Source organism: Nyctibius grandis, chromosome 8, assembly GCF_013368605.1.
Source record: "Nyctibius grandis isolate bNycGra1 chromosome 8, bNycGra1.pri, whole genome shotgun sequence".
Lineage (NCBI taxonomy): Eukaryota > Metazoa > Chordata > Aves > Nyctibiiformes > Nyctibiidae > Nyctibius > Nyctibius grandis.
The window spans coordinates 29,607,945-29,623,314 of record NC_090665.1 but is presented as its reverse complement, the minus strand read 5'-3'; the positions used below and the strand labels follow the sequence as shown (position 1 = coordinate 29,623,314).

Genomic DNA, 15,370 nt, shown 5'->3' with positions numbered 1-15,370 from the left:
TAAGGATAGAGGTTTGTGTAAAAGTCTGCAGAAAAATGTTTATGGTGATAGCCTTCCTATATATTTGTTTGAATGTCACATGAAATATGCCCTTAAATACTTTAAATATTTAGGTCATTCATTTTCATTCAATTAAATAGTTGCACAAAAAAATGGTTTTGTATTTTCTCTTTGAAAAAGAATATACAATGCTTTGTGGAGTCTTAAAAGACAACCATAGAATCCTGTTTTCCAAAGAACGTAGCTGAACTTCAAGAAGTATGAGTAATAAAAGCCTAGTATTTCTGCATTTGCTCTGACAGGCAAGCGAGACACATACACATAGATTTTTTTTTTGTAAAAATCGTAAATATTCTACCCTGAAAATCAACTAAGAGATGCAGTAACACAAAGCATTACTCTGTTCTCCGTAAGATACCCTTCGCCACCTTTCTTTGCTGTCTCTGAGGACCATGTGCTCTCTCCTCTAGCCCCTCACTACATCATTGATTTCTCCTTTTGCTCTCAGCATGACAATTCTCTATTGCCCTGAGTCTCTATGGTGTTTACAGAAGGCAGCAACTGATGCAAGACTTTTTTTTTTAATAGCAAAATTTTCAAACTGATTCGTCAGCTCAATCACAAATTCTTCACGAACATTTCTTATCAAAAAGCAGAGCTGATTCTAGGTAGACTACATTGAGTGTAATCTATCAAATCTGGAAAGGATTTTTTTTTTCTTCTGTGCATAGTTTTAGAGGTTAGTTTTAAATTTGAAAGTTCAATTGGGAGATTTAGTTCCTATTCATTAACATTTGTGAATAACAAAATAAAACCAAAAGACTTGTAACTGGAAGATAAACGGAATTTTAAAATGAAAATTTTAAGGACTTTAATTCTACATCTCTAACTCTTATTCAGCATTTTTAATTGCCCATTAAAATAAGACTGAATAACTATAGAAATTGTGCCAAACTAAATGACAATGAAAAGAGAACTAAAAAAAATATAGTAGACTCCCAGAATATATTTAACAGGCTGTTACTCCCTTTGTTTGGCTGCTGCCTTTTAGTCTTGTGAAAAAATTCTCATGTGTGTTATTGTCTATCATTACTTTTGATGTAAGAAACTGAGATTCATGAACTACCCTTTAATACTTATGTCAGCTGTAATCTGAAATCAGGAGTACTGGAGAAAAACAAGAATGGTCTATCTCTTAGGTCCTTGTATGCAAAACACAAGATACATCTACTGCCAGATGTTGCAAAATATACATCTTTGTAGAGAGGAAACTGAGAGGACATAGGAATAAATGATGGACAGGGAAGAGAAAATTCACATATTGATCCTCTAGAAATAAATGGAAGTACAGCATTAAGAACTAGTTGGATGAATGACAGTTTAGATAAGGAAAAAAAACAGGAGATTGAAGGAAAGAATTACCAAAAGCAAAAAAAGTAACAAATATACATATATACATCAAATATATATCACCTACCATTTCTTCTGAGGTTCTGCTGTCAGAGGGCAGTGTTGGCTTCCAGTGTGCCATTGCCCAGATTGATATCTTTCATTGCCACTTATGTTGGTAATTATGAAAGCTTTTCCTGGGATCTAGTCTTTGCTAGTTCAACACATCTTTGTAAACCCAAATTTCACATCAGTCTCTACAATGTTGTACACACAGACTAATTGGGAAAGATAAGATGGTGCAAAATAAAATAGTATGGAGGTAAGGTGTGGCTCAAATTGAGACCCCAGAAGTTGCCAAAGGTTGGTGACACACACTGGCCATCTGTCCTATTTTCAGGTCTAGTACAAGGTGTTTTTCTGAGCTTTAAACAGTGGCCTAAATGTATGAGACCTACTGGCTCGAAAGAGTCCTTCACCTTAAGATAAACCATCATAGTCTCAATGCCTCAGTAAGCAAAGACTCAAAGTTAAATATCTTTTTTTATCATTATTATTTATTTTAGAGTAAGGCTGTTAACCTATATCCCTTTGCGAACTTCTGCAGAGTTCTTTACCCTTCAGGTCTGAAACAGAGCAAATGCATTGACTAGACCACACTTTTAATACCTTTCCAAACAGCTCTGACAAAAAGCCTTTGCTATTAATTTTTCTTCAATACAGTCACCTGCTAGAAGTGATCAAACCTCAGTCACCTATGCTTTAGCCTCCACAGACCCAGCTGAGGAGTGTACTTTCCCTACCTCACACGACATTCCCACAGAGCAATAGATTTTTCCTGATGCATAACTGTGTGGAAAATAGCTTTCGAAGTTCTCTTTGCATCTCCACCTGCCCTCATGTAGCTGGCTATTTAGAAGTGCTCTTCCATTTCATGAATCGCACATGGACTCTTGTACAATCCTGACTGATAAATTCTTGAGTTCCATCTCATTTGCAAGACTAAAGGTGTGCTCTTCAAAAATCACATTGCTATGAAAAAATCCTCTCACAGAGTACTCCCTCATCCCATCAGGGACTTCATCTTCTTTTACACACACACTCACTTTTTCTTTCTTCCACTAATAGGGAAAATTGAAAACTACCACGTTTATTTTCCATCAAGGTACAGATTCATTCAGAAGCAAATTACAACAACCTTTAAAAAAATATTTCTATTTTATGTAAGTAGTGTTCTCTAATTATTTTAACCCCATGATTCAGGGTAATGTTCAAATGTGACATTTCATTGAATATGTTTGTTCAGCAGGCAAAGAACACAAAAAGAAATACAGTACAGTCTCATTGTGGAAAAATTGCTGTTGTTGAGAGTTTATAAATGTTCTCTTGCATTAATATAGCTAACCCTAGAAATCTGTAACCCCTTGGTTTGTCCTCCATCTTTCACTATCAGTATGCAAGGCCATATTACTGTCCAGTGTCTTACACAGTACTGTAAGAGAGAGATGACAGGCAGACATGGGGGTACAGAGAGGGACCTACTTCATCACGAATGCAAGGTAGCTTCCAATAACAAAACTTCGTAGGAACACATAATCCTTTATTAGCATTTATATCCTCTTTTTCCTAATATAATTGGTGAGCACATGGTTTACAGGAGAATTATGCTTCAGATACCTTCTCTTGTTTATTAAAATTCTGTGTCCCTTTACCTAGCATCTGTATGGCACAATGTTGTCTACATATATTTCTAACCAAAAATACTTTATATGAGGATAAATTTATTAAGGTCACAAAATAATTCCACAAACATTCCAATCCTATGTGTAGCGCCCAGTGGTCATTTTTGCTAACCTTTAACTGAACTGTTATTTTAAATTTCTGAGTCACAAATGCAGGGGAATCATGCTGATATGCCAAAAATTAATTATAATTTTTTCCTAAATGCTAGACTCTCAAAAAACAAATGTTTACTTCCGAATGAATCCCCCATTGGTAAGATTTCACAAAGCAGTTTGAAAGGCATAGATTAAAACAATAAAGAAGATAAGTTGAACCATTGCCTTGTATACAGTTACATCAAAATATGACACATCAGAATTCCTATACATGAAAGGTCTCTAACAATGTGTGGATTTAGGATTATATAAATCACAATGCTTTGTACTATAATCACATGACAGAATAGACCTGCAAAGCTTATTATACTGCATACCCAGATGGTAAATAACAGTTGTCGCTGTACTAAGAATTACATCTCTGTAATCAATGATAGGAAGGAGGAACAGTTGGACAACTTGTTTCCTATTATGTTCACTTAGGCAACGTCTACATCAATAAAGAGCATTAAGCCTCATACCAACTGTAGACGATGCCTGCTCAACATGCCTATCGCATGGTAGCAATGGGCCCAGCTGTACTTCAAAATACTTATAAATGGATAACAATTCTAATCTAACATTAAAAAGAAGCAATGATTCAAATAGTAGGCAGGTGCAGGACTTCTTTCGCATATGAGAGAAGACAGACCTATGATGTCAGTTTTAGCATAAGTTAAAGTCAGTTTATTTTGTTAACCCACCCGATAATTACATTTCACTACAGTCTATCTGAAGGATGTTACATGTTTTATATGGAGGAAAGAAAAAAAGCAACCAAGCATGGTATCACTGGCTTACATATAGACTCAGTAACTATGTGGGTTATAGTAAGCTGCAAAAATAGCAAACTGAACTTGTGTATCGCTCTAGGCCAATATAGCAATTAATTACAAGCAATTTTTAGTCAATCTATTTTTTAACTATTTAAACAAACAATAAATCAACCCATTCAGCTACATTCTCATCTTACTTAAAAATCTATCATATAAATGTTAACATTTTCACAAAACTGTCTTAAGACAGTAAAGCTTTTAAGAAGCTTTAGCTTCCTGTTTTTTAAATTTTCCATATATTCCATACTTTCATAATGCACCATATTGAAGCTGTCTCATATCATGCTATTAACACAGATACAAGTCCCAGTTTATTCTTACACAATCATTCAATTTCAAGACAACAAAAAAACAGGACAGTGAGCTCTTCCTACCTATTCCAATAAAGATTGCTTCATAGCCATCTTCTTTCAAAGTATGGAGTGTCATTCCATCCATTGCAAGGCCTTTACTAAAAATTATCTGAAAGAATTAAAGATCACTTTCTTTTAATGTGACAACGTGAAAATAATTTCTATCACGTTCTGCATACAGACATCTCGCAGGATCTTCTGGTGAAGAAACAAAGCAAATTATTTTTTTTTCCCCCCAAGCCAGGCTTAAAAAGCTGGACTGGCTCTGATTTAAGCAAGTGGCTCAAACGAGATATGGGTAAAAGGTACCTTCAGATCATCCTCAGATGGGGGCCACCACAGGCTAGTTTGGTTTCTGCTGTAAGCTAAGAGAGTTAAAGCAAGCTAAACAAACGAAGCCAGTCTACAGAACACAATAATGAAGTAAAGCTGAAAATGGCAGTTTTCTACTGTGAGTAAATTGCTGTATTCAGTGCTGACTACAAAAGGTTGTATTCCCATGTGAAAATCAGAATTTAAGAAACATGATGTGGAAGCAAGAACCTCCTTTAGTGAATATGCACTAAACGGACCACCCAGCACATCAACCAAAAAAGAAGCAGTTTAGGTTATTGCAGAAACATTAGTGAAAGGATGAGCCTCTTACAGAGAAATAAAGAAAATAAAAGACGTTACACTATTCTGTATTAAGAGGGGTTCTGAACAGAAAACCAAGCAATGTTTTCCTGCACAGTATCAGGCACTTGGTAGGCCTCCAGCTGCAGAGAATGCAATGCCAGTCCCAAAGGAAGGATGGTATTACTTTGTGCTGCACTCTCAAAGCTCACAGCCTGAATTTTGCACTGAGACCACTAGCTAGAACACCTTTATGCCAAAAATCCTCAGTGAAGCCAATGGTGTTTTTGTGGATTCAGAAAACCTGCTTGCAAAAGACTGGGCCAGAGATGGCAGTAAGTCTGAAGGATGTTCTGTGCAAATTGAAGCATGCCCTACTTGCTCATAATGAAGCAGACTGTTCTGTGAGGTAAACTAACAAAGGTTTTCATCACGAATTATTTAAACTTGCAATTGTTAATTCTAATTTAGACAAGCAACAATGCCCAGAGTGCAGTGATAGGCGTTCATTTATTAAAAGAAATAAGTCACAGTAATAAAAATGCACCTATAATCTATACTTGTTTCAGTTCAACTAATATTCACTTCCAGAAGCAAAAGTTGAAAAATTTTTGTAGAATAATGTTCCACCATCAATCCTGCTTTAAGCAGCCACTGCAAAGGTTGAGCAACTACAGTTGTTGTGAGAGTGAGACAGGGAAGAGTGTTTGCTGCATGTTCAGCAAACCATCTATAGCAGTCTCCTGTGTAGAGGTCATGCAACTGAAGATACACACACCTTTTGCTCACCCCTCCTAACCCCAAGGCTTCTGAGCACATAAAGTGTGTGTGATTCCTCTTCGGATATTTTGTACTTCTTGACGCAGGTATGTACGTTTTTATCTCCGTACTTTAGCCTCTCTGAACTTGAATGTTTTCCCCCAGTTTTTGTTATAGCACTTGTGTATTCACTTTACAAAATGCCACGCTCTATTGTGTAAACACTATACTTTTTGATCTTAGCAGTTTAGTCTTCATGTCATTGTATATCGTTTGTTATTGAATCTGCCTATATTCCATTTAATATACTTTTTCTATTGGTGAAAAAAAGGGCAGATGTAAAATACAGTGTACAATTCTTAAAGCACTGACTTTTTTTTTGTCTTTGGAGATGTAATATAAATTTTAGCAGAGGTGCAAAAGCCGTATACAGTTGAAATCCTTTGAAGAATACGGACTACCTCCTCACTGGCAACGAAATACATTCCATAAATTGTCATTACTTTTTTTTTTTATCCTATTGTGTACATACGTTATGAAAACCTAATGAAGGAATTTAAATGGCAATACTATTTTATGTGGGGATTCATAATACTCCTAGGGCCTAGCTCTGTAATCCTTATTCAGCTGACTAATTCTTACTAATTTCATTAGAATTACTTGAATAAACAGCACTACTGAGCATTTACACAATACAGCACCTTCCAGCACAGATTTGAAATGCTTTAAGTAAACACCAGAAAATATTTCCAGCTTGTAGAGGTATAAAGCTAAGGTACTTAGTTAACCAGATTGCCAAAGGATCAATTGCAAACCAATGGCAGAGCTTGGAAGAAAATTTACATTGAGGTTCTCTGCTGCACTTCAAAACCGCAGAGGACTTGCAGGTCAAGATGACATGGTGGCTCTATCAGTCCATTCTGAAGACTTTGTCATAACAGGGAGCCCTGGGGAACTGAGTTTTGCAGAGGGTTCCCAGGAGCCTATGCCCAGTAATTGTGACTAATATTGTCTCAGTGATCTGTTTTTAGCCCCATCCCTAACTCAACCTCCATTCTGTCAGTCTTCTCAAGGGTTGCAAAGGGATTTTTAGAGTAGAAAAATAGACCTGTAGCATTTAAAGCCTTCCTTACATGTTACCAGCATTTTTATAAAACGCGGGCCAGATGAGGTTCGCACTTGCATCTTGTGACAAGTCTACTGCTCTTACAATATGAACCAACATGAAAGATTCCAAGAAGAATTTCTTGCTTCACTGAATGCTTTGGTATTGTGTTAGAAATATATTACCCCTCCTGGTACTCAAAAATTTGATCCAGTGATGCATTCTACATTTGTAATGACTATTAAAATGTGCAGCAGTTGTAAATACTATCTGAATCTTCAGCTCAAGCCCTAAATTAACAATAAAGCAATGTTCCCATTTTCTATAAACAACACACACTTGTTTAACAGAATAATGCATAACTATTGCTTTCCAAGAAGTTGAATGACTGCTATTGTTTATAATAGATGATCATGTTACACTTTGTTTAATTTGACGCATTTTATTATAAAATTAACTTGTATGGAAGACTGTATGATAAAACATTAAGAAAAAAAACTCAGGGAGAGGGAACAAAAGGAGAAGTATCAAATATTAATGTTTTTAGTACCAAACTTGCATGAAAAAAACTCGATTAAAAAAATCAAATCATTCCAATGGCTACATTGAACCCCTAAAGCAATTTAGGAATTTGTTTCTTACAGACAATTAATCACATGCAGGCATGCCAGATGAGAACTATTGATTGCCCTTTTCCAAACTAGTGGCATTCAGACAGGAGACAGACAAATGCCCTAAGCAAGAGGAAGCATCTTCCTGCCTCTGTCTAGCATAGCTTTTAATTGTTCTTTACTAATGTGCATGACATTTTGCTGTTAATCTTTGGCAGAGTTCTTGTTCTTTTTTCTTTGAGCTATATATAGGCAGGATATATTTTTCATTACCTTCACTCCAAGATCCTTCATAAGTTCAGCTTCAAAATTCACTACATCATATGGCAATCGGAACTGAGGGATTTCAGATGTACTAAAATAAAGAAAAACACTTGTGAAATACTTGCAGCTATTAGAAAGAAAGGATTTTTTTATTTGTTAAAAATTCAATACTCATAACACACCTTAGTTAATTTTGACATATGTGAATGGAAATGTGCTGAAGCTTGACTGTTGGCTTTTTTTAATTGTTAGAGTGACAAAACAGCATTATTCACCCAATGCTAAAAATATATACCAGGAAGGCAGTACCTTGAGACCAATCCTGCCCACACTTGTAGGTAATCATTTAACATATATTAAGCTTGGGTCCAAAAGAGCTTCAATTCCATCACTTTTGTTCACAAAAATGTGTAACACTAAACAAACGTAAGACATCCATTTAAGAAAAGATCTCACAGCTACTAAAAGCAAAGTGATCTTCTAGCAATCATTCATTAAGCTACCTGATACGAAAGAATCACATTTCCCATATTTTTTTTAAAAAAGTGTTGCATATGCTATTTTGAGCAACAGTATTTAAAACTGTACCCTCCTCCATTTCCACCTCATAAATTTTCCATGATCTTTCAGGATGGACAAAGTCAGTAATTTTCTATCAGCTCTTGGTCTCAAGTCTGCTTTTTGACTTAATGTTTATTAGCTGACATTTTCTCCTCCTGGGGAAGTTCAGGAATGACATCTTCAACTTCCCAGAATCACAGATCTGTATGGGAAAACTGCAGTGCCAGCATAGAACCTCAGTTTATCTCTACTGGCACAGATCTTTATCTCCAATGAAACGACATCTACTTTATGCTTAAATACCACACCACAGGAACTACAATCAATAGACATCTTTCTCTTTCACAATATTATTAAAGTCAGCTATGATGTAACATATGTGAAGGAACACCCTAGTTAAAAACACTTAAAAAAAAGGCAGAGCAAACTAAAAAAGGGCACAACCACTGCTCTTCCAAACAGCTGATTCCAAATACAAAATTAATCTGGTCTTGTTAGCCATTTGCAATAGTTTATGAAGCCTTGAAAACACACTCATCAACAACCTAAATTTGTTAAAAGTTGTACTGCAAAGACATACAAACGCAATAATGGATGATTGCTGCCACAGGCCAGCCTCCCTTCTGTTCCAAGGTTAAAATAAGAACAAAAGGAATTTATGCCCTTAAACCAGATGTGAAAGTTTCCACAATGAATGGAAGTAAAATTTGACCTTAACTGCTACGTGTTCTTTAAGATTCAAAAGAAATACTTTTTTAAATGCACTGCTTGACCATTAAGAATACTAACAGAACAGGCAAAACCTAGTGTAAGGCTTTTTGCGCAGACTAAGCTTTAATTTAAATTCAACTTAAAATGTGAAGAACAGATGTAACTTAAGATCACATTGCTTCAAATATGCAAGCACACTGTAAGCAATTGCAGCATTGTACTGTAAGCAACTGCAGAAAGTACTGTATTATATTGCTGAGTTCAACCTGAGTCTAACCTGTCACCAGGTAAAGCTTCATTGTTAGAAACATCTCATTATTTCTTACTACTTTACAGCAACAAAACTGATTTTAAATCTGGTATTTATGAAAACGTGCTACCCAACAGGTGAATAGGTATTTCATATACTAAATTTGCAATCCCCTATGGCAACCAGTTCAAATAAAACAGCTCCACAGTTAAATGCCTATGTATTAACACCTTGATAATTAGGTAGAATACTTCTGAACCTCACTGGGAAAAATGTAAGTAATCAGTTCAACTTCTCCAGCATTGATTCCCTATCTTCCAGAGCACTGAATAAGTATTTGACATTATGACATTATGGATCAAATTCATTAATGGTGTCAACTCTATTGATTTCAGTGATGCTGCAGTGAGACATGCGAGCATGTCATCCTTTCTTTCTCTGTTTCTTTTCACTTGTTATTTGTAAACACTTCAGCTTGAGTACATCTTCAACATGTAAAATTTAATTTTGATTTCAAATGGGTTGGTATCCACTAGTCAGTTTCTGAAACATTTTATCTTATACTTAGGGATTCCAACAAACTTATAAGATCTGATCTTAGCCATTGCTACAGTGGTAAAAAAAATCATCTTCTAGTGTAGAGGACACAACACCATGCAAATATCAGCCAAGCATTTACCACACAGGAAAACTGCAAAGGTACATTCCTTTGTGTATCTGCATTTTGTTGCAGGTTGAAAACTGTAGGGGGTTTATTTCACTCTTATGGTATGGTTTACTAAAGCTGCAAGTCCAGGCGACATGATGGGTTTATTCACTGTCACCTTTATTTGCATAAGGTAGTTCATGAAAGCATTCTAAATGTAAAATTCTCCATGAAATTAGTAACTGTGTAAAGCATTTTAAACATCTACTAATTCTTTCACTATGTAGGGCTACAACTACTTCACCTTGTTTAAATGTTTCGGATAAGGGAAAATGGTTCCTGACATAATTTTCTAAAGTGTTAATTTGAAAATAACAATTGCACCCTGGAATTTTAGAGGTCATATGAAGAGAATATAGGAGGTAGCCACCAGATTTTCAGTTAAAGCTTGCCTGTAACTCTACCTATTTTAACTTGAATGAGGAATTATTTAAATAAAAAATACATTTTCCAGATCTGAAATTTTCTACCCTCTCCCTTTGTTAAAGGTAGAGTGAGCGTGTATAAACTATGTTTGCACAATATATTTTGTTATGCTTTCTACAATCATTGGAAACAGTACTTTGCTTGTTGTCGTTTTTTACCTTAAGCCACCAACATACTCCTGCTTTTCAAATATGGTGATGTTTGAATAGCCCAATCGAGACAAAAAGGAAGCACAGCTTAAACTTGCAGGTCCTGCACCAAGGAGAGCTATCTTCACATGATAGGCTTCAGGCATATCTTCTAGAGGAGGTAAGGAAGGGTTTCTGATCTGAGGAATATTCATAGCTTTGAACACCTGAAAAGCAATACATTCAACAAGTTATATACTTTACATTCCCTCCTTAAATTTTATTATGAATAATGTGATGGAAGTTGCTGCTAGTACTGTCACATATCATTGATGTATTATTGCAGATTGCTTTGTAACTTTATACACGATATGTGCATTTGTGAGGGATGTTGTAGTTGCAGGGTTTGGTCCTTCTATGGTTCTTTTTGTCTTAAAAATGCCTGAAGTCTGATCTTTGACTACTGTAAATTTTACAGAGAAGATGGAACCAGACTAGTAACAGAATAGCAATACAATGTCAACCAGATGACAGAGAATCTCTAACACCAAAAATTTCCTTCCAAACAACGTTCAGATTATTCTTACTACTAGAAAAGTATTTTTGCAAATAACATAAAGGATAAGCAATGCCAGTGAAGGGACTTTGCTTCTTCAAGAGACATCTTGCGTGATCCTGGATAAATCACTTATGGCTTGACTCTTTAGAGGTGGTACGTAACCAACCTTAGGTGGTTTTGAAACTTTTTTTAGGAACTGCCCCTAGTTTTCAGTGCTATATTTTCAAAGGTAACCCATGCTTTAAGTGCCTCCTCTTAGATAATTCTAATAGTACTTATTTCACGTTAGTTGCTCATCTGTTTAACATGTTCTCCACTTTTTAATTGGGTGTCCAAAAGTTGCAGGCATACCTGAAAGTTAGACTGTTCTCCCTATGCCTCAATTCTTCACCTGTAAAATGGTGATGATCTGCTCCATTCTGTCTTCACTATTAAAAGTACTTTGGGACAGTCTTTGATCACTATTATGTATTTATACAGAACCCAGCACAATGAGCTCTCCTAACCTAGTTGCAATGTCACACAGTTTATTTCAGATTTGTATTAAATCACTTCTTTGCTCAGGCACACAGGTAAGAGGCTAAGGCAGAAATATTCTACATTCACTGAGCTAGACTTCACTGTCCTCTGCATTTACATACATTGTAGGGGAAGGAATGGAGTCTCTATCTTGTATAACCTATAAAAGGAAAGAACAGACTCACAGTCCTTGCAGGCTACTAAAGATTAGGATCATGGAAGATCATAGTTACATCTTCATTTTATTTTAATCATTAGGGGGAAAATATTTAACCCAAGGAATATATCTTTGTAGCAGAAGCAAAATATTATACCAAAAGGATACAAGAGTTCATTGCATTGGGATTCTCAGTCATATCACAAACACTTCAAGGCTGCACCTCAAAAACTACCCAAAGATAATGTTGTTTCGCATCTATTCCAATGCAAAACTGTGTTCCATAAGTAGTTAATAGTTCTCTAAAATACATACATTGTCATTTGTCTTAATAAATATCACATTTAAGCTATTCAACAAGTTTACCAATGGTTTTTACTATCCTTAGAACTCAAGAAGCAAAGGTTTTTCAAGTTAAACTTTGGCAATTCCACTCATGAATAGAATTTTTCATTTATATTTTGAATCAATGTTCATTTTCTTCACGTGCACTTGAGCACTCATGCCAGGTAAACCAATGATTGGTTCCTTCCCCCTCTAAAATTTCTGTGTCAAATTCCCCTAGTCTTTGTAAATTGACATAGCATTTTAACAAACTGCAAGAAGCAAGAGACAGATAATTGTTTAAAAAAAAAGAATCATTTAAACCTGACAATTCATACAATATGGGAAGGTTTAATGTGGTTATTAATGGATTTCACAGGCTGAAAAGCTTATATTGTGCTGTGAAACTAGACTGTGATAACCAAAATGCAATAGGATATTTCTAAAATGTCTGCTTTGTTACATTCACACAGAAACGGCTTGAATGATACCAAATTTCCATTAAAGTCTCATGCAGTTGTTTTACCAGGCTACTCAGTAATACGAATTATATAACTTGCATATTTAATGTGTATGCTGAACACTATGAATATGCTTAATAAATTTATCACTAAATTTACTTTGTTAACATAATTATTTTTATATTTATTATTGAATAGTCATGCCCATCAACTAAATGTTATACTAAAATGCTGCACTACTGTAATGCAGTGTTAAGCTTCAGAAACGAAGCATTCATGCAGGGAATCCTAGTTCAGGCTGAATGGTCAACTTTAATTCTGCCTATTTGCAAATAGGGTGAAACTGTCTTTATGCAGCACAGCCAGCTTGTGTGGCGATATCTTGCCATCTGGAATTCAGTAGCAGTTTTGCATATTAAGGCTGGCAGGGTAACTGTGTGAAAATAGCAAACTGCTTCAGTGCATTTCTAAAGATTTTCACTCACTTCATGGTGAAGTTTCCCTACACTGTAATTCACCTAATTAAATATCACTGAATTCTTCTGTACAAGTCCTTTGGTGCGCAGAGATGAGTACCTCGCAGGCAAGTGTTCAATGCCACATTACACGCAACTGTCCTCTCCAATTTTAATCTGCTCGGACTGTGGTCAGGATGCAAGTAAAGTTTAATACTATTGCCTTTCTTGTCCACCTTCCCTTCAAAAAGTTGATTTCATTGTCATGTTTGGGATGGAGTTTTTCTTTTGTTTTGCAGTGCTTTTTAACCAAGACCCATTCACAAAAATGAGACCCAATAATGAATTTTAAAGCTGAATCTCTCAGTAGAAAGACTCAGCCATCAACCCCATGTCTGCCTTTCCTTGTGGCGCTCTCTCATACATGAACAAAAGAGATTAACTAGATTATTAATAGACATTTATGGGCATTTTTTTCTTTAACTTTTTATCAAACGCTATGTAGTTATCATTACTTCACCATCCAGGGCCTATTCAAACTACACCCACACAGATTCCGTCCACTTCTTACGCTTCACATCCATTAGAGTCCATGGAATGGATATCCTAGTTTACTAAAAAGATTATGGAGACTTTGTCATCAAGTGAGATATAATTTGACCAAACTGAAACAGCCAATGTATTCTGCTAAAGTTCCAACAACTGAAACAAATTCTCTCTTGATTCAGACATTTATAACATATTACAGTTTCCCTGTTTGAATTACCTTCAACGTGTAAAGGTGTGAGTACACTTGCTCAGTGTTCTCTCCAGTGTGAAATCTGGGGGTTTGTTCTCTTCTCCCTTGTAAATCAAATATCCTTTCACTGCAGTGGGGTTGGATCTTGTTTCAAAACATTCAGTATACTCGACAAAGAACATAATTCCAGGCACTTTATGTAAACGCAAGTTTGTATTAAGGTTGCACAATATTTCCCACGTAAGCAAACTACAGTTGTTTCAATTGCTGAGCATCTGATTCAAGTTTAATTTTCCTGGAAAGTTTCAGCTAACTCACTTTAGTTGTTTTTCAGAATGCAGACAGGGGAAAGCTTAATTTCTACTCTGTAATACAATTCCGGTTCTTTTCTTCACCACGCGACTCTAGTATTAGCATGTTTTGATGAAAAGATGTGATATTTGGCAGAGTGTGGCAGGTGACTCAGAGAAATGCATTTTGCTAACCTGATGAAAATCATTTTATGGCACAGTAAGCATGATTTAAATTAATCTAAAACATTTAAAACCACTAGAGCAGGTTAGAACTGTTATTCAGAATCATTATCTTAATTTTTATATAAATTACAATAAATAAAAGTAACTCACTTCAGTCACTTTTGAGTTGTCTGATCAGAATTTTTTTAAGAGGAATATACTGTTGACATCCTTATCCAGCTATTTGCAGAATTCAAATATGGTCAGATAGTTTTAGTCTAATTCGCCTTTATTTAAAATTATCTTTGGACTATGACAAAGAATGTGTTAAATTAAACAGTAAATAGACTGAAAGTTTAACTTCGGTGTTAAAATGTAAAAAAGCTTTGCCTAATCCTATGAAATAAGATAGGCTGCTAAAAAGCATATTTGGTATTCTCCAAAACATACACAGAAGGTCATATTTCTTAAGTAAAAAGTGCATCTGTTTAATCTCTCAGCTTCCTCACAAAACCTTCATCAACAGAAAAAGGCTGAAATACAAAAAATGCGGAAAATGGAAGGAGCAGTGCGAAAATTCAGTCTTTTAGTAACATAAGTTTTGACTTCATAACTAAATCCTTTATATTCTTGAGGCATAATGCTTGCTTCCATGCTTAAAATGCTATAGAAATAAGTTTATCAGTCAGGTTTGACGTTAAATAGCCTTCACTAAGATGATATACCAAACAGCTACTGATGTAGACATTAGCATCTAGCTGTTTTTTATTTTAGTGTGAAACATATTAGTATATTTTGAATTCTTATCAGATTTTGCTAGTGCAAAGAAAGAAAAATACAGGCAATGAAATCAGTAACATTTAGGAACTGATTGTATTAGTTTCACACTTTCCCACTGGTTTCCATGGATATTTATCTGTAGGCTGGTTTACATTAATACAGGGCAGTTCAATATTTAAACGAGAAAATAATACTCTGCACAGATTTTAATAAAAAATAAAGCAAATTGCACGCTCGGTAATCTTCTTGAAGTTGTCAAATTACATGAGCACACAATTAATTTCATTTAATTGCAGTGGATAGCACAGGATGTACAGGAAGTAGTTTTTC

General features: G+C 35.3%; 1 protein-coding gene across 1 annotated transcript in view; it reads right to left on the bottom strand.

The window, feature by feature from the left end:
* DPYD (dihydropyrimidine dehydrogenase) overlaps positions 1–15,370 on the bottom strand; it is a 375,099-nt gene that overhangs the window by 244,247 nt on the left and 115,482 nt on the right. The window contains 3 exon segments of the mRNA XM_068406142.1: positions 4,477–4,564; positions 7,819–7,900; positions 10,622–10,818. Of these exon segments, the coding sequence (XP_068262243.1) occupies positions 4,477–4,564; positions 7,819–7,900; positions 10,622–10,818 (367 nt within the window).